At 46.2% G+C, this 24,081-nt stretch overlaps 1 protein-coding gene across 2 annotated transcripts; it reads left to right on the top strand.

Annotated features, from left to right (window-relative positions):
* The first annotated feature begins 5,687 nt into the window (after positions 1 to 5,687).
* Positions 5,688 to 23,193, top strand: avpr2aa (arginine vasopressin receptor 2a, duplicate a). 2 transcript variants are annotated; one of them, XM_042099303.1, is made up of 7 exons: positions 5,688 to 6,149; positions 6,697 to 6,757; positions 14,547 to 14,955; positions 15,540 to 15,785; positions 16,224 to 16,370; positions 19,209 to 19,920; positions 22,121 to 23,193. In XM_042099303.1, the coding sequence occupies exons 3-7, from the start codon at positions 14,548 to 14,550 to the stop codon at positions 22,318 to 22,320; spliced, it is 1,713 nt and encodes a 570-aa protein (XP_041955237.1). In that variant the 5' UTR covers positions 5,688 to 6,149; positions 6,697 to 6,757; position 14,547; the 3' UTR covers positions 22,321 to 23,193. The 2 variants fall into 2 exon arrangements, with proteins under 2 accessions (XP_041955237.1, XP_041955236.1); XM_042099302.1 differs by having other exon boundaries at positions 6,681 to 6,757.
* The last annotated feature ends 888 nt before the right edge of the window (positions 23,194 to 24,081 follow it).

The raw sequence follows: 24,081 nt of genomic DNA, 5'->3' as shown, positions 1-24,081 counted from the left end.
TGTTCTCTTGCCCCTTTTCCGTCAGCATACGACTCTGTGCTTTTTCCTCCCTTCCTGCCTCCAAACATAAACAATAACAGCACACCGTGCGATGCGGTAGGCAGTTCTGGGAAGACAGAGGGCTTTTGTGTTGCAGAGAGGATGAAGACATCAACTAGAGAATGATGACGGTGGTGATGATGAAGCTTTAGGAAGAGGAAGAGGGAAGGCAAGATGTGGCTAAATAATTGATCCACACACACACACACACACACACACACACACACATACACACAGAGAGTTGGAAACACACAAATACAGATATCAGTCATAACACCCACTTTTTAATGAGATGTCTTTATGAGATGTTTTTGTGAATGTGTCAGCCTACAAACCAGATGAGGCCCACATCAAAAATCAACAACTATTCTACATTTCCCCCAATCAAAAGAATATATATACTTATACATTTCAAAATGTTCTATTTGTTTATTTGCCACTTTGTTTTCCCTTTCTGCTGAAAAATGCCCATGCTAGTAATTCCAACTACTTTGAACACCTATTAAGCTTTCCATCTGCATTTTGCAAGTGATTATAGCAATGCATTTACTAGATCTCACAGTGGTCACAGCCATTCTTCACTTTTTCACAACACAAGGGCTGTTGTGGGTTGTGTTTGTAGCCCAGGCTTCTCTGGAGCCAGCGTCAACGCTAAATGCGTTTCTTATTAAATGCCTGAGTGCTGATGTGATGCTTGGCCTCTCCTAGATTCCTGATACCTCATATTCATTTTAAGACCAGCACTGAAAATGCCACAGGAATTAGTCTGCATTGCATTCAGGCAAACCAGAGAGTGGGCATGCATGCCGCACACACACACACACACACACACACACACACACACACACACACACACACACACACAAACACACAGTCAGTCACTCACAATTCAACACAAAAGATACATTCCTCACTTGTCTGAGCTATTTACGAGGCAACTGGCAGGTAATGTCTCTCTCAGACATGGTGTCTAGAGGAAGCAAAAATCGGCCCAGGCATATTTGGCCCAAGCGGCCCTCAAATCGGTCGGCACACCTAATTAAATACAAAATCTTTGCATTACCCTTAAATATGCATATAGTTTCAACTGTCATGGAGCACTGAAAGTGATGTAGCGTAAAGGTTATATTGTAGCTTAGTTGGCTTGTGCATGACGTGACGTTTTGTAACCTACATTTCCGTCAGTCTACAGTCTTTTAGCCCTTCTTTACCATGATAACCCTTCCAAGATAGAACCCTTCTCTACTTTGAGAGACCAACCACCACTCATGCCATCGATGTTGAATTTTGGGCGTCTAACGGAAACTGATCAATCTGACCAACAATTAACGTCGATTTGACACTATTTTGCTGTCCGGGTTTGCAAATCATTCATTTAGAAAATTTAAGTTGCATTATTTGTTATTATAATCACAGCACGGCCTTACTATGTTATTATTAGGCTACCATATCATTAAACTAGATGTACCGCAGAGCGGTACAAAATATGACCGCCACCCAGTCCAGCACATTTTTTCCACAAAAATAAATCACGCTGAAAGGCCTATATGATTCTAACTGTCTCACTAAATTGCATTATCCACACTCAATTCTCACTGGTATCTGCTAGACAAGAAGTACCAAAACATGATTAGTTCATAGATTTCACATGTTTGTTTGTGTGTGTGTGTGTGTGTGTGTGTGCGTGCTTGTGTGTTTGCCTGCGTATGTGTGTTTGTGCATGTGCATGCATGCGTACATATGTCTACTGTGTGAGTATGTGTCATACGTATGATTACTGTGAATGTATGTGTGTGCGTGTGTATCTGTTTATGCACATGTGTGCACATGTAATGGGTTAACATGACCCCTGGAGGCAAACATACGGAAAAAATTGGTCATCCTAGGCCCTACGGTTCTCAATATATTCACAGAAAACTGTGTTTGCCCTACCCTCCTTTCGGGGGGTCCAGTACAGCGGGGGGGCTACAGATCAAAACAAAAAACGATGGTTCCATGCTATCCATGTGGGGTTACATGCCCACCAAGTTTCGTGTACCCCGGTCTTTCAGTGTCCCGGGAATCCTTGTTGGTGTACGGTCACTAAATGTACACATAAATTATTTTATTGTAAGGCCCCCCATGAATGAAAGTTCACAAAACTTGGCATCCATTCGGAGGGTGTCGTAATGATCCTACACTTTCAATTTCGTGCAGTTTTGACCATGTCAGCCAGAGATATTGTGATGAAAACACCTAATTTAATGCTTTTTAATTTTTAACTAGGTGGCGCTATACATGAAATAAGTGGTAATGGGATGGGTTGACATGCCCCCTTAAGACCAACATACAAAAAAAAGGTGGACCTCCTAGGCCCTACGGTTCTCGAGATATTCACAGAAAACTGTCTCCGGCCACCTACAGGCCAGTTGGTGTATAGTAACATAAATTAATTTATTGTGTGGCCCCCCATGAATGGTATTCCACGAAACTTGGCGTGCATTCAGAGGGTGTCATAATGATCCTACACTTCCAATTTCGTGCAGTTTTGACTATGTTAGGTCACAGATTCCTGCAATTACAACACCTCATTTTTACTTTTTTGTGTTTAACTAGGTGGCGCTATACATGAAATGAGTGGTTATGGAATGGGTTGACATGGCCCCTTGAGATCAACATACAAAAAAAAAAATGGTCCTCCTAAACCTTACGGTTCTCGAGATATTCACAGAAAACTGTGTCTGCCCTACCCTCCTTTCGGGGGGTGCAGTCCAGCGGGGGGGGCTACAGATCAAAACGAAAAACGATGGTTCCATTCTATCCATATGGGGTTACATGCCCACCAAGTTTCGTCTACCCCGGTCTTTCAGTGTCCCGGGAATCCTTGACGGAAATTTGGACATGCTTCGCTGCGCGGCGGTCATAATTATCGCAATTAATAAGTCATCATAATCATCATAGTCAGCATGGCCTGACGTGACATAGTCAGCATGGTCTGACATGAGCTGTTATTGGATCAGTCCAGTGTCAATATTGAAATGTAACTAATGGGCCGCTGATTGTCCTTCCTTTGGGCCTATCGTTGGCCAAAATAATTAAATTATATAGCCTATTCTATCGGCCCAAAAGGTGCGTCGGCCCACCAGGAAAATGCCCGGTATGCCAGATGGCCAGTCCTCCCATGAGAGGAAGGGAGAGGAGTGGAGAGGACAGGAGAGGACAGAAGAGGAGCAGGGAGGAGAGGAGAGGAGTGAGGGGGGGGGGGTGTTCCTCCCCTCCATTCATCTCCAGAATCAAGATCCCGGCGCCGCTTGGACCTCACGCAACCCAGATGACTAAAGTTGACTGTGAAGAAATACATAGGGTTTTAGCCAGCCACACTTTCACAACACACACACACACAGCAGAGCAAATACACACGCAAAGGTCAGGTCGTCGTTTTGGACAGCAAAGAGGATACTGAAAACAGAAAAGCACTCCAAACTCTCCAAGCCTGACCCCAGGATTGATTAGCTGACCGGTTTCGCAAACTGTTTCATCTGAGCTCTCAGCACCTCTTCCTTTAGACCAGAGACTCACACACACACACACACACACACACACACACACACACACATACGCATACACGCATACTCTCTCTCTTTCTTTCCCTCTCCCTCTCTCTCTCTCTCTGACATGTTCACACTTAAGCACACTCTTTCGCACACACACAGACACACACACACATGCCTCCTTCACATTCTGTCAGAGGAAAACAGATGTCAGTTATATTTCCAGCCCTGAGTGGACAGGGCTGGCGCGGAGCCTGACCATGTGGGAGACCATCCAGCCCGCAGCCGAGGGGAGCAGAGGAGCCGCCTGGGGGCCTCCCGGGGGCCGCCTGAGGAGCGCACTGGGACGGCAGGTAGCGTCGGTCGGACCCTCCGTCTGTACGGTCAGGAGAATCCGAATAGTGGGGGGAAAAAATGCATTTCCCCAAACCCAATTCACACCTCTGTCAGCAAGAGGAATTCTGTCACGTGCGGTCACCGCAGAGCCACGGGAGAGACACAAGGTGCGAATGTGGTTGCCTGCTGGAGGAGAGTGACCGATAATTGCCTGTGGAGGTTTTGGGTTTGGTGTTTTGTGGGGGGAGGACATGAAGACGGGCCGGTTCGCTGAGTGACTTGCTGATTCCTCCAGAGCAAGACATTAGAGGACATTCCAAAGCTCAGTCCCCTGATGTGTGGCGCTCTCCACTGCTCCGTGAGCCTGCTGCCTCGCCTGTCCTTGCTTCTCCTGGGGCAAGGGCATGACTACACACAGAGAAATACTTATCACAAAGGCACACACGTCACATGTACAGCCGCCGCACACACACGCACACACACACACGCACACACGCACACAGACACAGACACACGTATCAAACAGAAATGCAAATGCATCTCAGAGATGCACAACACACCAACACATACTCACAAGATGAAAGCACAGAGACACACATCACACTGACAGAGACGACCTGAGACACACACATCTGATGAAAACACACAGAGCCACTGACACACACACACACCACAGAAACATGCACAAAGGCAGACCCAGATAGCCACAAATAGAATGAGACACACACACACACACACACTCACATGACTTGCATATACTCACCAGACAGACTAAAACAAGAAATCACCAAAAACCCACCACACGATCACAGATGTACACCTCATAGACATACCAACATGTATGGCATTCAGACACCACACACCACATACCACAGACACATCACACTGAATAGTGATACATGAAGCTTTCAGTGGACAGGGATTCATGTAACACATCCAGGCGCTCCCTCTTCCTCTCTCACTCACACACACACACATTCTCACACACTCACACACACACACACACAGCTTTTGTCTGGTCACTGCAGCCCCCTAATTGTCCTTATCGTGTTTTGTGTGCAAAACAAAAGCACATCCAGTGACAGGGGTGACCTGTGGGAGATCCATACCTATATTGTGTGCCTTTGTACTTAAGCACCCAGGGTATAACCACAGAGCTCTGGAAGGTTCCGTACAAGAAGGGACACAATGGAGTGATGAAGACACAAGGGGACACACAGACAGCCCCAAGTCCTATAGAATCAGCTTGCTCTCGGCAGATTTATCAGCAACTTTGAAAGGAAGGCGATTCAAACAACACCGCCCCTCGGTGCAGGCATCTGTGTTACTGCAAATATTTACACAGATCCCTCTTTCATGTCAAACTCTCGCCCTATCGCCCCATCGATCTCCTTTGTCCTCAGGTAATGCCTGCTCAACCTGAGTACATATTTGACCTCTCCGTCTCTTCGCATAACCTCCACAGCCATCTTTTGTGTCGCTCTGTGTACCTGTTTTTCAGTGTCAACGTGAAGAGGGATGTATGATGGCACCACATGCCCTGTCCACTGTCATCTTCAGCTCCTCCCCGATGTCCCTTAGGACGGAGTACTTGACCCAAGACGGATTTGAGAGGGAGAGGGAGAGGAGTAGGGGGAGGAGAGAGAGAGAGGGAGTTAGAGAGGGAGGGAGTGAGAGAGAGGGAGGGAGGGAAAGAGAGGGAGGGAGGGAAAGAGAGAGTGCTGGGCAGGCAGAGCTCAAATGCAGTGTGCTAAGCGCTGTGGACACACACATGCACACGCAGGCAAAGGCGCTCACTCACTCACTCACACACGCGCACACACGCACACACACACACACACACACGAGCGCTGAGCTGGTGTGAAGCAGAGTGGACAGGCGAGCAGTCAGATCTTCTGAGAAGGCGTTGATATTCCTCTGGATTGCTCTTACTCAGGCACCCACGCAGCGCTGTCAGTGAGGACGAGACGACTGGTGACAGGAGAGGACTCGGCCGCCATCGGGCAGCCTCTCAACATTACTCCACACTTCACCAGCAGCGCCGGCCGCACTCAACTTCTCTCTCCAGGATCACAAGGATTGCACAAATAACTCACTCCCGCAATTCGTCAACTTTTGGGCAAACACCCAAAACTCACACACACGCACACACACACACAGAAGACTGCCACAGCTGGACACCAGAGATTTAAAATGTGGATTATTACCCCTTAAAGAAAATCACTTGTGAAAGACACTCTCAAAGTAAGTTAATTTACTATGTTATGTTTTCCATACAGACTTCTTTACATTAATTCATTTACAAAACCTTCACCTATAGCTGAAATGTGTTCACTGAAGGTCCCTGATTTTTTCCTGAGCTCATAAAGCTCATGGACTTTGAGTTTGTTCATGTTTGTTGTTGATTGGCGTGAGCGACTCAAGTGTTCAGAAATAGTCTGCAGCAGCGCTCGTCCGGCTGCTGTGGTGTGAGCAGACTCCAGTGTCCGTGAGTGGCCCTGACAGGCGTGCTCACGCAGATCTGACACGAAATTGTGCTTACGGCCGTAAGGCTGAGCCCGCAAGAAGCCCGCTCACCTCGGGGTGACGCTGCAGAGTGGTCAATTAACACAGTCAGAGTGAGGGTCACGTTATTGATGACTGAGAGGCTTTTTTTTAATTCGCCCTCTTCTTCCTCTGCAGCCAGAGCAGGGGATTTTTGATTAGTGCAGCAAAAAATTGGTGACTAGATAAGACAGTCATGTTTTGACAAGTGTGTTTGGTGTTGATCTGTAGGGTTTCTGGGCTCCAGGCTAAAGACATCTGACAGAGGGAAAACACGAGGAGTCAGAGGACCATGCACTGAGAGCGAGGTAAGTGAGAGCAACCATCATCTGTGGATGCCGACCACATTCCCGTCACACTGACAAAGATAGTCAAGCATCACAGACATATAAACTTATAGTATTGAAGTAATGTGTGTAATGTGTGTGTGTGTGTGTGTGTGTGTGTTTTCTGCAAGCATGGGCAAGTATCATGCATATGTGTATAGGTGTGCGTGTGTGTGTGTGCATGTGCATGTGTCCCTGTGTGTATTTGTCCACACTTTCCACACTCCTCAGACAAATGTCCTTTGTACAGCAGCAGATCCTCTGCTGTTTTCTGATAGTATAATGGGCCCAGGTAGATTTATGAGACCCTTGTGCTGTACATACTGATGATGTGGTCATTATACACACAGTAAATCACACCACCCGCGTGCAGTGCTGCACTGCCTGCCACTGCTCTCAGCCAAGACGGCGCAAATTGGATCATTTACACATGAAGGCGGCCAAGACACCTCAAGTAGCGTGGGATCCTCTGGCAAACTGACAGAAATTGATTGGCTGGCAATTGGCTGATGCAGATTGGGGTCGACTACATTGACAAGAGCCCGAGAAAATCCAATGCGGTGCTGATCAGCTCTGTAACCTCCACCGTTGAACACAATGCAACAATATCAGCACAGCTAATGAGACACTCCCCTGGCACATTGGACTGGCACACTGCACTGTAAACAGTCCTCGCTCCGGCAGGTGACTGACCTTAGCCTAATGTTCATGCCATCTGAATAACAAGTGCCATTTGGTTTTATTATCCTATACTCCATCCTATATCTATATCAGATCGGTCCACTATATGTCATCATGTAACGCTTCTGATTGGCTGATATTATGGTTGGTTTCAACCCCCCCCCCCCCCCTGAAAATTCTATGGAAAATTCTGATGAAAAAAATCGACTGTCATTGATGAACGGTGCTGGTAGTAGAAGTATTGGCTTGCCTGCTGTGGGTGAGGTGACTGCGCCCTTGGCCAAGTCAGCAAGGGTTGTTGACAAATCAAGCGCATTATGAATGTTGCCGTGGGACAAATGGCCCTGAGATAAACAATCGGGCGGTGGCCCGAGGCCAGAGCCCTCAGTTTAGATCCAAGCAACAACGTGCAAGCAGCACCTGTCAAATACGGGCGTGCGCGCAAGTCGACCGCATTGGGACATGTAATGGGGCGTATCCACTGTGATTACAATCTAAAGGATTGTTGGAGTAAGTGCCAAAAGCACACACTATAAATCTCACAACCTGCTATGTGTACGTTGATGCTTTGTGAGCTAAGCATTGATTACAATCTGGATTGCAATTTATGTCCCTAAGAAAGATTAATTGTTATTAATGAAATTTCTTACGGGTGCCTTTAGTTAATAAAGACAGCAAGTTAGACAACAAGGTGAATATCTAAGTGTGAACTAGCAAAAATAGAGCGTGGGTGCATCAACCTCTTGGACTTATAGAGCAGTAGGCTACACGGAATGAGGAGTCTGGTGAGTCACTTGCAATCACGCTGATTAATTCAAATTTAATTTGTATGTAAATAAAGCTGGGCAAAGCTAGATAGAACGGGGAGCATGTCAACACTGCATGCTAATTGTTTAATAAGAAAAAACTGTTTCTCCCCTCTATGTGACTGACACAGCATGATTCCAAAAGGCCGTCACATCTATCAGAGACGATCGTAACAACAGCACTGATATGGACAGCTGTTCCACATGTTGTGACAGCTGAGGGAATGTTGTGGGTTCCCAATACAAAAGTAGGCCCTATTTTGATACAAGCTCTCCAACAAGGCAACTCAGACATGGCTGTAACCAAATTTGTACAGATTCAAAAATACACATTAAAGTTGACTACAACTCAATAACATCAAAATAGAATACCCCATCTATACGGACCCCATATAAACACGGTGGGATTTGTTTTATTTATTTATTGAGGTAGACATTTTACATTTTAATTTTATTTATGCAAATAGTTTTGCATTCCATCAAAAGTATTGTCAGGGCAGGGGACACAAAACTATTACGTTGGAACACAAAAGTTACTCAAAAATAAATCCCCACCTCATATGACAATTTCCTAACTGATCTCCGTACTGATCCGTGTGCCTGCATGTACAATTCATTTAATTCATTTAGTGTCTGAAGATGCGTGTGCGCAACGCAGCAGTGTCTTAGAATAGCTTAGTTACTTGTCAACTTCAGCTGACAGTAGCCTACACACACCACTTAACAGACACTGGATCTTCAGAAGGTAAACCGGACCGCACGGCTTTTCACAACTCAATGTATGCTGTTGTTCATGAATCACGTAATGTCACGTCTTCCGGTGGCACGTCCACTTGTATACGGGTTCTGCAGCGTATGGGTGACAGGTGGTAGACGCCTAGAGACGCAAGACAGTAGGGCAGCAATCGCTTTCTCCAACTCCCGCTGCCCTGTACACGGGTCTTTGTTTAGCTCTACTGTAATAGAGCTACACCAGGGGAGCATTACTGAATGCCTCTGCGACTGCGAGTCGGGTCGAAAAGGGGAGTGGAGAGAAAGTGAGGGAGAGTGAAAAGAAGAGGAACATAAGGCGCAGATGGCTACTCCGTGGAGAAAGAGACCAGTGTAAAGAGATAGCAGCAGACTGACAGAATACATCTAAAGACTTGGTTGAAATTCTTTTTCTTTCTCAGAATTTGTGATGACATTTTAATCTCAATAATTATAATATTGTGTTGTCTGTCTTGATTTAGAATTAAAAATATCAATGATTTCCCTTAGAAGCGAAATATGTTTATCTTAAGCTGATTTATATAGCAATATTTTGATATTCAGTATTTTCAAGTATGTATCTTTTTGTCATGAAAAGCTTTTTTTTCATTTCAGCAGATTTTGCAAATCCATTACAAATCTATTATAACCTGGCTGAAAAACAAAATTGGCAATGGCAAACACATTTGTTTAATAAAATTAAATAAAATAATTTTAGCCCAACATAAGTTGTTTAATTATGTGTAGTGCTGCAACAGAACAAAGCAGTAATTGGCCAGTTCACATCTAACTGTTTTGTATGGAGGCTATAGTCTTTCTATTGCCCTGTTTGTGAGGTGCTTGTGTTGCTCCGATAACACTGTTATGCAACAGTCATGAGACCCACATCCCCATACCCAGGGATGATGTGAACAGGAGCAGGCGTTTTCACCACAGGAAATATTTAAGTAACAGAGGAATTATTTTTCGGAACTCTTTTGCATTTTTTCCAATGCAGGAACTAGGGAAATTAGACACTTTTCTTAGTTCCTAGTGGAATGTGCACACCGTCACTGAATGGTATACTTTAAGACTTATGAAAAAGGTACCAGCAGGTTTGGAGCAGAATTAAATTTTTCAGAACATTTGATAACTTCTAGGCAGTAGGAAAGCATTGTGATGATGTGTAAGTCCTCTCATTGAAAAACAAAACAGAGGGAGGGAGAAGGATAAAGAGTCCTTAATTTGATGATTACCATACAAAATGAAGAATAATGGAAAAGCTGCGTGAGTGGCTCAGGGAAATTATGGGCTAAATATTTATGCATCAGAGTCTACAGATTCATAATTTACATAATATTCACGGATTCTGCATTGTGGAAAAAGCAACCAGGACAACTCCTGGGTGCTCTAAACTGGTTTCAGTTCCCAGAATTGTGTCAGTGGAAAATGGAGGAAGAGAAGAAGTGAATGACAGAGAGAGAGAGAGAGAGACAGAAACAGAGCAAAAGAGTCTGTTGGTCAGACAGACATTTCAGTATCTGCTGTGAATAGGGGAAGGGAGGATTTCATGCCTCTATAAATCACCTAACAGATGCCAGGCTTCCAGGTAGAAACAGACTGAATGTGGGGGCAACCTCATAACACACACCCATAGCTCTGGAGAGAGAGAGATGAGAGAGAGAGAAATCTCAAAGAAACAAAGATAAAGCAGAGAAGTATAAACAGGTTGTTCTGGCTGTGGTATAACAGGGTGAAGTCTCATTTCCTCCTGGGACTGAGACAGGAGGGATGGGCCTTGATATGTTAAGTAGACCAGTCCTGCTTTTTGACTTCATCTTAGGATTTATAGACGAGATTAATCGTTTTTCCTAAAACCACAAAGATAAGTTGTTGCCTCCTGGAAATGTGACATTAATTAGATTCATTCTTTACCAAGAATATCCTTTAAATAATAACTTATTTTCTTCTTATTCATAGCTAATAGATCATTGATTCCACTGATCTGATAAATTGTGAGATTTCATTTCACATGTGCATACTGTACATGAAAGTCACACAGCTCACTCCAGCATGGCATTTTAAAATGTTAAGTAATTTGCACTTCCATGAGTTCTGATTGGATAAGATTTGATCCCCATCTTCAGCTTTGAAGGGCTTGCGTTTGGTGTCAGATAGTCCCGAGTCTGTTCTGGCCGTGCTAAATCAAGTCTTCATTAAAGACAGGCACAGTGGCGGGAAGCAGGGATAATAGGATGACGTGTAACACAAAACCTGTGAGTCAACGGATGTCAGAGCGAGGCTGGTAGTGTTGGTGTAGTGACCACAAGGAGGACTGGTAAAGTCAGGACACTGAGACGCCTCTTTCACCAGGACAGCATAATTGATTCTGAGTGATACATTTTCTCCAATGAATGTTGAATTCCTTAGAAGAATATATGAGGGATTTGGGATGGCTGACACTTTTGAAAAAGTGTTTATCAGGCAAGATAAACAACTGCGGTACATCTTAGAGGGCTCCATTAAAACCCAATGATTTGAAATCACAGGGGCTTTATGGACAATAATCCCAAGGTTATCTTTGGCTCCAGGCAAGGCATTTTTTTACGATGTATGTAAGTCACCCTGTAGCCAAGCTTTTTCAGCCATACCTATGAACCTCTAAAACAGTTAACTGTGACTGAGATGGAAGGTCACATTGGTGTACATTGCATTGTCAGGCCATGAGAATATTATCACCTCGAAATATATGAGTTATAGAATTGTTTTTTATGACTGATTCTAGGTTACACTAGCATCCTTCGATGAATTATCTTTATTGGTGATGTTTTATTTATAAGAAGATATAAGAAGCCAGGGGAGGACCAAGAGCTTATAATTTTTAGTGGATGTCCATAAAGCAATAAGTCAGTAACTCAATCTTCATCCACACATTTGAATGTGACCTCACAATACTTCTATGTTCTGAAACTTTCCGAATACGGGCACGACCTCTAAAATGTTATCTAATATTTTGTGGACCTGTTACTTTAATAACCAGTTGCTTCATGCCAGAACCCCAGATGGGTTTACATGATGACTTACTGCATATGCAGCTGATAACCTTCACACTGCTAAGCTAAACTAAATGGCCGTGCTATGTGGGAATATGAAGGCCAAGATTCCCGTGGTGATTTATCGGAGGAGACAGGGGTCGGCCACTCAGCTTCATTTTATAAACATCAGCTCGGCAGCTGTCACGGGGAGGGCCAGAGGATGCTGCGGCGTGCGTGATTGACCACCCCCCAGAGCGCGTGCCGGCGTACCTGTGCTGGCGATGATCTCTGACCTCCATCGGCCGTCCCCGGCATGCGCGGCCGTGAGATGCAGACGCAGCACATTCGCGGCGAGTGACCCTGTGGCGTCCCGAGAGACCACCTTATTACACAGGGGGCAGCGGCTCCATCAAGAGCCCTCTCATTGATTTAAGATGGAGAGATAGAGAGAGTGGAGGAGAAGAGAATGAGGGAGGAAGGGAGGGGAGAGAGGGAGGTGGGGGCACAGGAGGCTCACCTACCAAAGACAGCGTCCAGCACTCACTGCAGCTGAACATGACCTTTTGAAAGTCTAGTGGTGCCAGGATATTGCACCTTTCTCTTTATTTTAAGTGTGTTTTTAGTGAGGGTGCATGGACCGCGGCTGTGGCTTGAGTGATGAGGCAACAGCACAGGGCTGATTGTGGAGGCTGAAATATGAATCAGGAAGCATTCCTCTGGCGCACCACCACAGACTTTTACTCCAGCACAAATTCTCAGCTGAGGCATCACACGACAGCACCTTTCCACTTAGTCCACAGACATGTGATACACACACACACACACACACACAGGGAGAGAGAGAGAGAGAGAGAGAGAGAGAGGCCACAATGCAAGCAGACACCTGAACCTGAGCACTATTCCCCATACCTCTCCCATGTGCCAGACAGAGAGAAATGTTCACCTGTTCCTTATTTTGCTTCTGTCTATCACTCTATCAGACTCTATCAGACTTATAAGGGCATCATGCTTCTCCTCCGCTGCTATTCTTTGCCTGTTTGCCTATTTTCTTTTCTTTCTCCTCTCTTCTTGTGTCCCTCCTTCATCACTGGCTACTCCATCCATCCCCTGGTAGATGTGTTTATTTAAGCAAGTCAGGGCCCCTATCCCATGACTCGCATGTTCCTGTAATTGTCAGTTTTATTCATTCCGATCTTATTTGTGTTGCTGATATTTATTTGTATGGCCAACAAAATAAGCTGCATTTTATTGGGATCAAGGAAAGGGTGATTGCAGGGTGGGGTGGGGGGGGGGGGGGGGGGGCGGCAAAGAGGGGGGTCTGAACGAGTGAAGAAAGAAAGTGGGTAAAAAAAGGAGGGAGTGGAATGTAAGGGGGTAAGCGAGGGATGAGAGAGAGATTACGAGGGAGAGAAGGTGAAGTGGATGATTGAGTAGGGTGGGATAGAATGAGCTTCTGTCAAACTGGCCTGTGGAAAGTATGGGAAGGAAAACAAACTGTGATTGGGACTTGCGTCAAAAGAGAGACGGCCTAATTGTGGTGCAGTTACATAAAAACCATGGGCGACTTCTCCGCATGATACCCTCACATGGAGTAATCAGCAGACTTGAGAGATGGGATTTAAGTGCACCATGCCTGTGTGTTTGGAATGACGAGAAAACCCACATTCATTTCACTTACTCGAGGACAGTCAAACTGCACTTAAGTACACAAGAGTGATTGCTTGACTGATTACATACCAAAGCCATTTACATAACTTGAAATGTTATGGAGAAGTATGTTAAAAAAAATTATGGAAACATATAATATCTAAATGGATCTTTTCTTTTCAAAGAGTGATATGCTGTTTCAAAGTGAAGAGATTATACCTTTAGACTCAACACAACACAAAGTGAAATCTGATCTGTTTAATCCAATTTGTCTTGTTTGCAATTCTGGATGGTGTTTTGACAGCACCCCTTCACTCCACCCCCTTCTCTGAGTATTTTGTTGGCCAGAGGTGTAGCTTGCATTAATATTAGTCTCTGCTTCTCCACACAAAATAAAGATGCCAGAGAAAGGCACTTGGGATCGAGGCCTGAACTGAACCCAAAAGAGAGGGTGATATGATGAGGATGGACAAAGAGAGAGGAGGAGGAGGAGGAGAGAGAGGAACGGAGAGAGAGACTTTGCAATTGACCCTCAAATCAAAAGTCAATTGAGGATAATCTCACCAAGAACAGATAATGAGAGCCGACAACGCACTGATTACTGTGACATGCCGCTTTACGGGTCAGGAGCGTTTTGGATCAGCAGTAATTAGGGCCAAATCTCATACCCTGAGTCACTACTTTTTTTTTTACTGCATTCTATTTATTGATGCAGTCATGTCTGTGTCAGAGCAACAGTGCCATCGATGTTTGAACCAATGTGTGTGACTGTGTGTGTGTGTGTGTGTGTACTGTTGTGTTTTAATGTGTCTGTGTCTGTGTCTGTGTCTGTGTCTGTGTCTGTGTCTGTGTCTGTGCTCTCTCCTCCCCAGGCATGGAGGCTGTCTCTGGGGTGGCAGCTTGGGACGGGCTGGCTCAGTCCTCTGCTGCCTCGGTGGCAGCAGTGGCGGCGGCCGCGTCGGGATGGGTCAACCTCACCTCCGCTCTGTCTCCGGGGCCCGCCGCCGGCCCCAATGGCACCCATGGTGGCGGGGGGTCCTACTTCTGGCTCTTCCCTGAGAACGCCACGGGGAGTCCCCTGGGCACGCCAGCCCCTGCGCGGCAGCGGGATCCGGCCCTGGCGCGGGCCGAGATCGGCGTACTGGGCCTGGTGCTGGCACTCACCACGCTGGGCAACAGCTTCGTGCTGTGGGTGCTGCTTCGCCGACGCAAGCAAAACGCGCCCATGCACGTCTTCATGGTCAACCTGTGTCTGGCTGACCTGGTGGTGGCTTTCTGCCAGGTGAGAGACTTGCTTCTTTCATCTGATTGGGGCAGCCGTGGCCTACTGGTTAGCGCTTCGGACTTGTAACCGGAGGGTTGCCGGTTCGAACCCCGACCAGTAGGCACGGCTGAAGTGCCCTTGAGCAAGGCACCTAACCCCTCACTGCTCCCCGAGCGCCGCTGTTGTTGCAGGCAGCTCACTGCACCGGGATTAGTGTGTGCTTCACTTCACTGTGTGCTGAGTGTGTTTCACTAATTCACGGATTGGGATAAATGCACAGACCAAATTTCCCTTACGGGATCAAAAGAGTATTTATACTTACTATACTTATGCTTACTTATACTGTTCTTGCTGCTGACAAAAGTGAAGACATATTCCCATACTCTTCCATATTCCCTTGATTCCAATTGAAATAAGTATGAGACGTGTGATGTGTGTTCACAACAGTTAAAAACCACAGTGAAGTGTCTTAATGGTACAGAGATTTTCACAGATGTGGATCATGTTAGTTTTGCAAGCATGGAAGAGTCTAGGGGAGGTGACTGCCTCAGGAGCGTTGGAACAGGTTGTTGTCCAGAGCTGAAGCCTCTTGTGTTTTCCAGGTGCTTCCCCAGCTGGTGTGGGACATCACCGAGCGCTTCCAGGGGCCCGACACGCTCTGCCGCCTGGTCAAGTACCTGCAGATCGTCGGCATGTTCGCCTCCTCTTACATGATTGTAGCCATGACGGTGGACCGGCACTACGCCATCTGCTGCCCACTACAGGCCTATCGCGGAGGGGCCGTGTCCCGATGCAACACCCCCGTCGTGGTGGCCTGGGCCCTGGCCCTCCTCTTCAGCATACCACAGGTGACATTACTGTACCACCCCCACAGGTGACATTACTGTACCACCCCCACAGAGACACAAACACCTCCTCTTCAGCATACCACAGGTGACATTACTGTACCACCCCCACAGGTGACATTACTGTACCACCCCCACAGAGACACAAACACCTTCACTTCAATATTTTCATGACCTTGGTTTAGACTTAAAAAATACATTTGCACAGTAGTGTATATTGTATACTCCTTCAAAGAAGCAGATTTGCCATAGGATGAATGGAAGCTATGCCGGAAGCTATGCTGGATATGTGCGTTATGTTGCACTAGTAGTTGGTGGCGGAGGCAGTGGCAGGCTGTAGAGGTCAGCAGGTCAATGCAGCTAATTCTTGGAGAGGCCCTGAACATTCCTTTCCTGTCCTCTCCTCTGCTCTCCTCTCCTCTCCTCTCCTCTCCTCCCCAGGTGTTCATTTTCTCCAAGTCGGAGCTGGCGCCGGGGGATTTCGAATGCTGGGCCCACTTCATCGAGCCCTGGGGCCTCAAGGCCTACGTCACCTGGATGACCTTGGCCGTGTTTGTGTTTCCTGCTTTCATCATCACTGTTTGCCAGGTATATCGCAGAGCCCCCTTCCCCCCCTTTGGCTCTCCATGACCTCCTGGAGAAAGCGTCTGTCATCTCTGGGGAAATAAGAGTGTATGCAGGGCTAAGCTCCACGTCTACCTGTGCCTGCAGTCACGAGGCTGTCTCCAGCGTATGTTACATACATTATGTAATTCTCCAAAAAGAGTTTTTTTTCTCTCTCCATCCCTCCATACTGTATAGCTCTTCTCAGCAGTGCAGAGATCTGGAGGTCTTCACTGTCCTAGGAGTAGTGGTAGGCGTGAGAGGTGTGAAATTTGAGTGGGAAGTTCCTCTTTAGCACGCGTAATACCACAGCACCATATAAGGAGACAGTGTGCTGATGGTGTTTGCCTTTGATTTAGAGGGGAGAGGGAAGTACTGATTACCTCACACACACAGGGGCTTTTTCTCCCTACTGGCACATGGGGGGTGGGGTGGGGTGGGAGTGGGAGTGGGGGGGAGTGGGGGGGGCAACCCAGAGAGGGTCGACATTCTGATCCGAGCTGGGACTGGTCACAGTGCTTCTATTTAGGGACAGATATTCTTGTGTCCAGATATTTCTCACCACTAATTGATGTCTGATATCTGAGGCGCCATGTATAACGTCAAACCAGAAAGGAGGGGGGGGGGGGGGGGGGGTTAGAAAGGCAGGCCGGTTCAACCAACCAAGCGTACTTCCATGTGCTGTATATTGAGCACTTTCCTTTCAGATATATTTTGAGGTGAACTCGATCTACCCTCTGATCGCTATCTATTATGTGCATTATGGTAAAGATAATGGCTGTGGTTTTTTTTTGTTTTTTTTACTTTCTTTCATCCGTTTCCTGTTTTTGGTGGGAACTAAGTTCTTTCAGATTATTTTTACAGAGTCAGCTATCTAAATTTAGATTTAGATTTAGATTCAACATTATTGTCATTGTGCAGAGTACTGCACACAAAGACAAAAATGCAGTGAGCGTCTAACCAGAAGTGCAAAAAAAACAGAAAAGTGCAATGTGATATACAAGGTATAGGCAGGTGGTGTATAGACAGGACAATAAATATAGTGCAGTGTAGACAGTAGTATACATGTACAGTTGATTTACAGAAGGTGGTTTAATGTAGTATAAATTAAATATAAATATATGCAGTTACCTTAAGAGCAGAATAAATATGGCTATGTAATATGAACAATGTATGAACAACATAAGATACAGTATGTGCAATGTAGTAGCAGTAACATTATAATAGTAGTAATAATAATATAGATGCAGTGTATTAACAGAATATAAAATAAGAAAACAGAATAAATGTGGATATTCAGTATGAAAAATAAAGACAGATATGTACAGAATAAGTAAATATACTCCTTTGATCCCGTGAGGGAAATTTGGTATCTGCATTTATCCCAATCCGTGAATTAGTGAAACACAAACAGCACAAAGCACACACTAACCCGGAGCAGTGAGCTGCCTGCTCCAGCGGCGCTCGGAGAGGAGTGAGGCGCTCGGGGAGCAGTGAGGGCTTAAGTGTCTTGCTCAAGGGCACTTCAGCCGTGGATGTGGGCATGGGAGAGCAGTGCTCAACCACTTCCCCTGTCCACATTTTTCCTACTGGTCAGGGATCGAACCGGCAACCCTTCGGTTACAAGCCCGAAGCCCTAACCAGTAGGCCACGGCTGCCCCATGTGCTGCCCCATGTGTAGTGCAGAAACAGTAACATTACAAGAGTAGTAAGAAAAAGTGTATGTGCAGGATGAATAGTATGAAGAGCAGTAGAAAATGGCTATATGTAAGTCTAATTACAGTACATTTGTAAATAAATAAATAGAACACTATGGATGGGATAGGGTAGTGTGTGGGGGGGGGGGGGGGGGGTTCCGCCTTGTTGTCCCTATCAAGGTTGCCAAGTCGTGGAGACACCTCAACAGGCACAGGCAAGGAGGCATCGGGCAGGGGTGGTAAAGGTGCTCGAGCTATAAGTTGTGGGATTTCAGTAGACACTTAGCCTGACGTTGTCATACTCAAATTCTAGTCAGAATATGAGTCTGATACTGCTCCATTGGGATGTAATTATGGGGCGTGCTTCAACCGATACAGGGGGGGAATGCCTCTGCACTCAATTGGATAGACCTAACCAATCAGAGCAACAAAATAGCTTACCGTGAGGTGTAGGAAGAAAACACACGAACCATCCTTCTGCTCCTATATCCCCTCCGTTTTTAAAATAATTCTGTTGAACAGTGATATGCTACAAACATGTTAAACAGCTGGGAAAGGCTGTCGCAAATCCCTCGAACAGGTGGTCAATCAGAGATTTCAAACGAATGAGGGAACATGTCGCAATGCAACAGCGCTGTTTTCCCTTGATGAAAGTGAAACCACCAGTTTTCCCACATCTCAACTTTGGCCAAAGTTTTCAGAAATAATCGTTTTCAGTGATACAAACTCATTAAATAATATGAATTTTCCATATGGGGTCTTAAAAGCCATGTATCCTTCTAGCCACAGCGTTTTTGTTTCAAACATAAGCCTAATCTAAGCGTGCTCAGATGACGTGATAGACCAGGCGCTGTTGCTCACCTGTCCATCATCGTAAAGCCTGATTTGATTGGTCCGCCCGATTTAGGGTGAGCATACTTGCCCCACAATGGAGCAATGCCAGACCGAACTTCCCGTGGGGCGGGACTAAGTTCGGAATGGCACCCAGGCTAGTAGACACTAGTACTTTGAGTAAAAAAATATATTTTCTATGTCAAAGGGCCATTTAGATAGTGATTTGTTGTTTGTGTTCTATGTTGTGAGGTGTTTGTTTTCTTATGCCCTGTACTATTTCTTTCACTTATAGGTGCGAATATTCAGAGAAATCCATGACAACATCTACCTAAAATCAGAGAGGGTTGTGACAGCCGACCTCAAGAAGAATGTTGTGTTCTTCGGCCTCCAGACTGTTAAAACGGAGGATGATCGAATGAGAGGAAGAGCAGGTCACAGACCCAGGGAGCGGAGAGGTGGAGGAGGAGGAGGAGGAGGCTACCCTCTCCAGAAAAGCGAAAACAACCACCCATGCCACCCAAACTGTAATGACTATCCAATGGAAAATACATTGGACTGCTACGACTGTCCTTGTTCGAACAGCCAGTACGGCCAGTGCCCTAGCGACGTCACCCTACAGCCCTGCTCCCATGGCAACAACAGCGCGCCCGACGTCCTCCCCACCAATCAGAACCATTCCAGCTCCACGGGGCCAGTCAGTCACTCTGTTTACAACCACCAGGAGCACGGCCCGCCCGCCTGCACGGAGTCCGGCTGCTACCGCGGCTCCTTCTCCTGCGACAGCAGCCCCCTCAGCACCTCCTTCCAGTCCCGCTACAGCGTGGCCAGCGGATCGCCCTACGCCGCCCAGCCGCCCCTCAGCCCGCCACCGCCCAGCATTTCCAGGGCCATGTCCAAGACGGTGCGCATGACACTGGTGATCGTGCTGGTCTACACCATCTGCTGGTCACCCTTCTTTATCGTACAGCTGTGGGCAGCCTGGGACCCCAACGCACCCATCCAAGGTCAGGTCCAAGCAGGGCTGGGAGAGTAGATGGAAGGGAAATAAAACATGTTATGATCTGGCAAGAGCAGGAAGAGAGAGAAAAGAAAATATCTCCGCACACTGTCTTACATGCTCCCAATGCCACTCAGGTCTTACATGCTCCCAATGCCACTCAGGTCTTACATGCTCCCAATGCCACTCAGGTCTTCGTCAGGTACCTAATGCACCTTCGTCAGGCTAGTATTCGGCACCTGCTGAATTTCATAGGTGTGTGTACATTCCTACACCACAAAAGCAAGAAGAAAGGCACTTTCTCGAAAGTCTTTCACTTTAGACTATAATCATTACTCTCTACTAACACACATGGTATGTGTGTGTGTGTGTGGGGGGGGGGGGGGGGGGGGGGGGGTATTATGTTTAGATAAAATATCAAGATAAAAAATAATACAAAATAATACAAAATAAATATCCAATAAATATAAAAATATAATAAATATAAAAAAATAATAATCAAGATTGAAAAGTACTTAAAACGCTGGTAAACTGGGAAAACAAGCATTTGGAAATGTGAGGTAATGAGATAAAAAAGACATGCGATGCAACCCTTGAGGGGTGTTCCAGTAAGGCTTTTCCACACATTTGAAATGTATTGCAAGATGCTCAGAGACGCCGCGAGTCACAGTTCGTGGAAGGTGACATACCACAGAGAGGTAGAACATCTAATTGCTTGTGCTGAGGTTAATCATGCTCATGGAGGCGTGCATTCCAAAAGTGCTGTTCTCAGAGCCTTTCTGTGATTTAAGAGTCTCATTGTCAACACTACAGTGTCCAGGTGCAGACTCTCTCTCTCTCCCATGTCACATGAAGTGGGCTGATATTTTTACCGCGTGGTTCTGGTACGGAGGGACCTTTCTGAGCACCAGACTGGACTGGACTGGACTGGACTGGAGGCATAGGTGTGCAGCTGTGCCATTAGTCATGTCAGAGTAGACCCTCATGCCCCCCCCCCCCCCCCCAGTCCTAATAAATAATATGTTTGTTTCCCCCTGTTGCTTCTCTGCTCTGGCCAGGGGCTGATGTTCCAGCACTACCACTAGCCTAAACTATGAAATTACTTTCATCTGTTTAGCATCCTTTCCTTTTTCCATTTCTCATTTCTTTGCCCTTTTCTCATCATCATCTCTCTCTCTCTCTCTCACTGACTCATACAAACACACACATTCTCTCTCTCTCTCTCTTTCTGTCTCTCTCTCTCTCTTTCTGTCTCTCTCTCTCTCATTCTCTCTCCTCTGCTCCTGTGGAGATTTATGTCAGGGGGTGTTGTGAACCCATTAGGTGTCATGTATTACTCATTGTGCTTTACACCATTTTCCTTTATTCATTTCCTCTCTGGCACGCTCTTTGTTTGTTTATCATGTTCAGCCATTTGAATTTTTGTGTCGAGAGACACTATAAATTCCTAATTTCTTGGAGCCGTAAACTTCCAAAACCAAACCAACACTCTGGGCTTGATCATTGCAATTTCGCAGATTTGAAACGGTTGGCTGCCACAGAAAATTGTGTGCTAATCAGGCCATTTATTTGGGACAAATCCCTCTCTATTGATGCATAATGCTGTTTATGTATTTGGCCCTGCCTCATAGCATAGGCCATAAACCTCTGATTATACCCCCTGTGTGTGCCTGCTCCCATAACTAAATTACCCAAGCAAATACCCTCACGTCAGAGCATAGGCAGCTCAGGTTGATACCTTTGGTTTTGTGAGGTCTGCGTTTGCATTCCACGCTATCAGAAAGGAACACTGTGTCCTCCGTTCTGATGTCTATCTGCTTGTCTAAAGCCATTCCGTGCACCTAGCCAGAGCGCTGCGCCACAGCGCATACTGATCGAGTAGAACCCAAGGAGTCGTGACCAACAACAACCCCCCCCATACAACAACAAAAAAAAAACAACCTGTAGCCAGACTTGAAATAATCAAGGTCAGGGTCAAAGTTTTCCATGCAACTTTGTATTACATTTCTGTTACATTATCAGATCACATAGCTTCAGAAGAACAGCAGAAGTGTTGAAAGGAGTGTTGAAAGTGTTAACAGCTTATTTGGCAGACCTGTCTTCATTAGTGGACCAGTGTGTAACAGACGCTGTGTGTGTGTGTGTGTGTGTGTGTGTGTGTGTGTGTGTGTGTGTGTGTGTGTGTGTGTGTGTTCTCTGATCTACAGGGGTGGCCTTCACCATCCTGATGCTGTTGGCCAGCCTGAACTCGTGCACCAACCCCTGGATCTACACGGCATTCTCCAGCAGTGTGTCGCGGGAGCTGCAGGCCCTGCTGCGCTGTCGGCCACCCTCCGCACGCCGCGGATCACTGCCCGACGACTCCACCGCCACACACACCTCCACCACCAAGGAGAGCCTGTACTGAGACGAGACTCACACACACCTCCACCACCAAGGAGAGCCTGTACTGAGACGAGACTCACACACACCTCCACCACCAAGGAGAGCCTGTACTGAGACGAGACTCACACGCAAACCCGCGCACAGACACACACACTCATGGGTCTACCTACACCACCAAGGAGAGCCTGTACTGAGACGAGACTCACACGCAAACCCGCGCACAGACACACACACTCACGTCGTGCCGAAGGCAAACTATCTCAGGACGATGGGTCTACCTCCACCACCAAGGAGAGCCTGGACTGAGACAAACACACACACTCGCAGGTGTCACGGACACACACTCACGTGCTGAGGATAAGTACCTGATGACGATGGGTCCGACACCTACCACACACACCTTCACCAAGGTGACCGTGTACTTTGGTGGCACACACACAAAAACACACAAATCCAGGCTTAGTGCAGGATGACATCACCACCACATACACATCTTCACCAAGGAGAGTCTGAGACACACACACACACACACACAAAGTCCGCCTCCTCATTAAACTCCTGTCAAAGTGACAGATTCTGAGAAGGAGACCTTAGAAGAAGTCCTTAGAGAAGTGGGGGCCCATAATTTAGAGCGGTCTGTGTGTGTCATGGAGGAGGAGAGGAGGATGAGCCACAGAACACAGGAGGAAATGGAGGAGAGGAGGATGAGCCACAGAACACAGGAGGAAATGGAGGAGAGAAGTGCAGGTAAGGGGGAGCGATACTCCACACACTGGGAGCTGATACGCACGCTCATGGAAGAGCCGTGACTCATTACCTCTCTTCTTTTATCAACACACACACACACACACACACACACACACACAGACACACACACACACACACACACGCACGCACACACACACACACACACACACACACACACACACACACACACACACACACACACACACACACACACACACACACACACACACACACACACCGAAAAAACAACACCGCCTCAATACATTTCTGAACTTCTGAACCAACTACAGTGCACACATTACGACTTATCCACACCAATTTATCATGTAGAAAGGAGGTCAAGGAGGACTCGGGTCAACCAATTGTTTTTCTTCTTTTCTTTTTCTTTTTGATGAGTAATGAAGGGAACACTTTAAATCTTACAGGATTATTAAACAAAGCTGTTACAAAACTAGAGAAAAATTAAATACAGAAAACTGGTTGAACAAACAGCGAGACACTAAAAGCTACTTAAGTGGAACGCTTGGTCATTAAGGGTAAATTAAGATACTGTGTGGAAAACCTGAGACCAACACTGTCAACACTCTAAATGAAGGGCAGTTTATGGAGAGTTGAGACCAACAGATGGTCCACATTAACCAAAATGGATAACTTCACTGTATGAGACACAAGAGGATTGTCGTTCACTTTGTCACCAAGACGACCAGATCTCCAGCTCACAGCCATGTTGGCGAGGCACAGTGAGCAGACTCTGAAAGACAAACACAAACATGGCAAAAGAGAGGATTGGGGATGAAACAGACTAACTGTTCCAGGGCAGATCCATCTTGAAAGCAAATGTCCTCTCCCTCCTTAAAAACATGAATCAATGTAAATACACTGCTGATCAACTAAGTGTTGTAGTGAGACTAAATCAATCTCAAACAAGAGATTGGTCTGGACGCACACGTTCATCTAACAGATGCATTCCATGTGTTGTACTGTACGTACTCTCATGTGTAACAGTTTTAGAATGTGAAAGGGGTTGGAATGTTGT

Source organism: Alosa sapidissima, chromosome 7 (assembly GCF_018492685.1).
Source record: "Alosa sapidissima isolate fAloSap1 chromosome 7, fAloSap1.pri, whole genome shotgun sequence".
NCBI classification, from domain to species: domain Eukaryota; kingdom Metazoa; phylum Chordata; class Actinopteri; order Clupeiformes; family Clupeidae; genus Alosa; species Alosa sapidissima.
The sequence above is the reverse complement of the archived record's forward strand: the minus strand, read 5'-3'. Positions and strand labels throughout refer to the sequence as shown.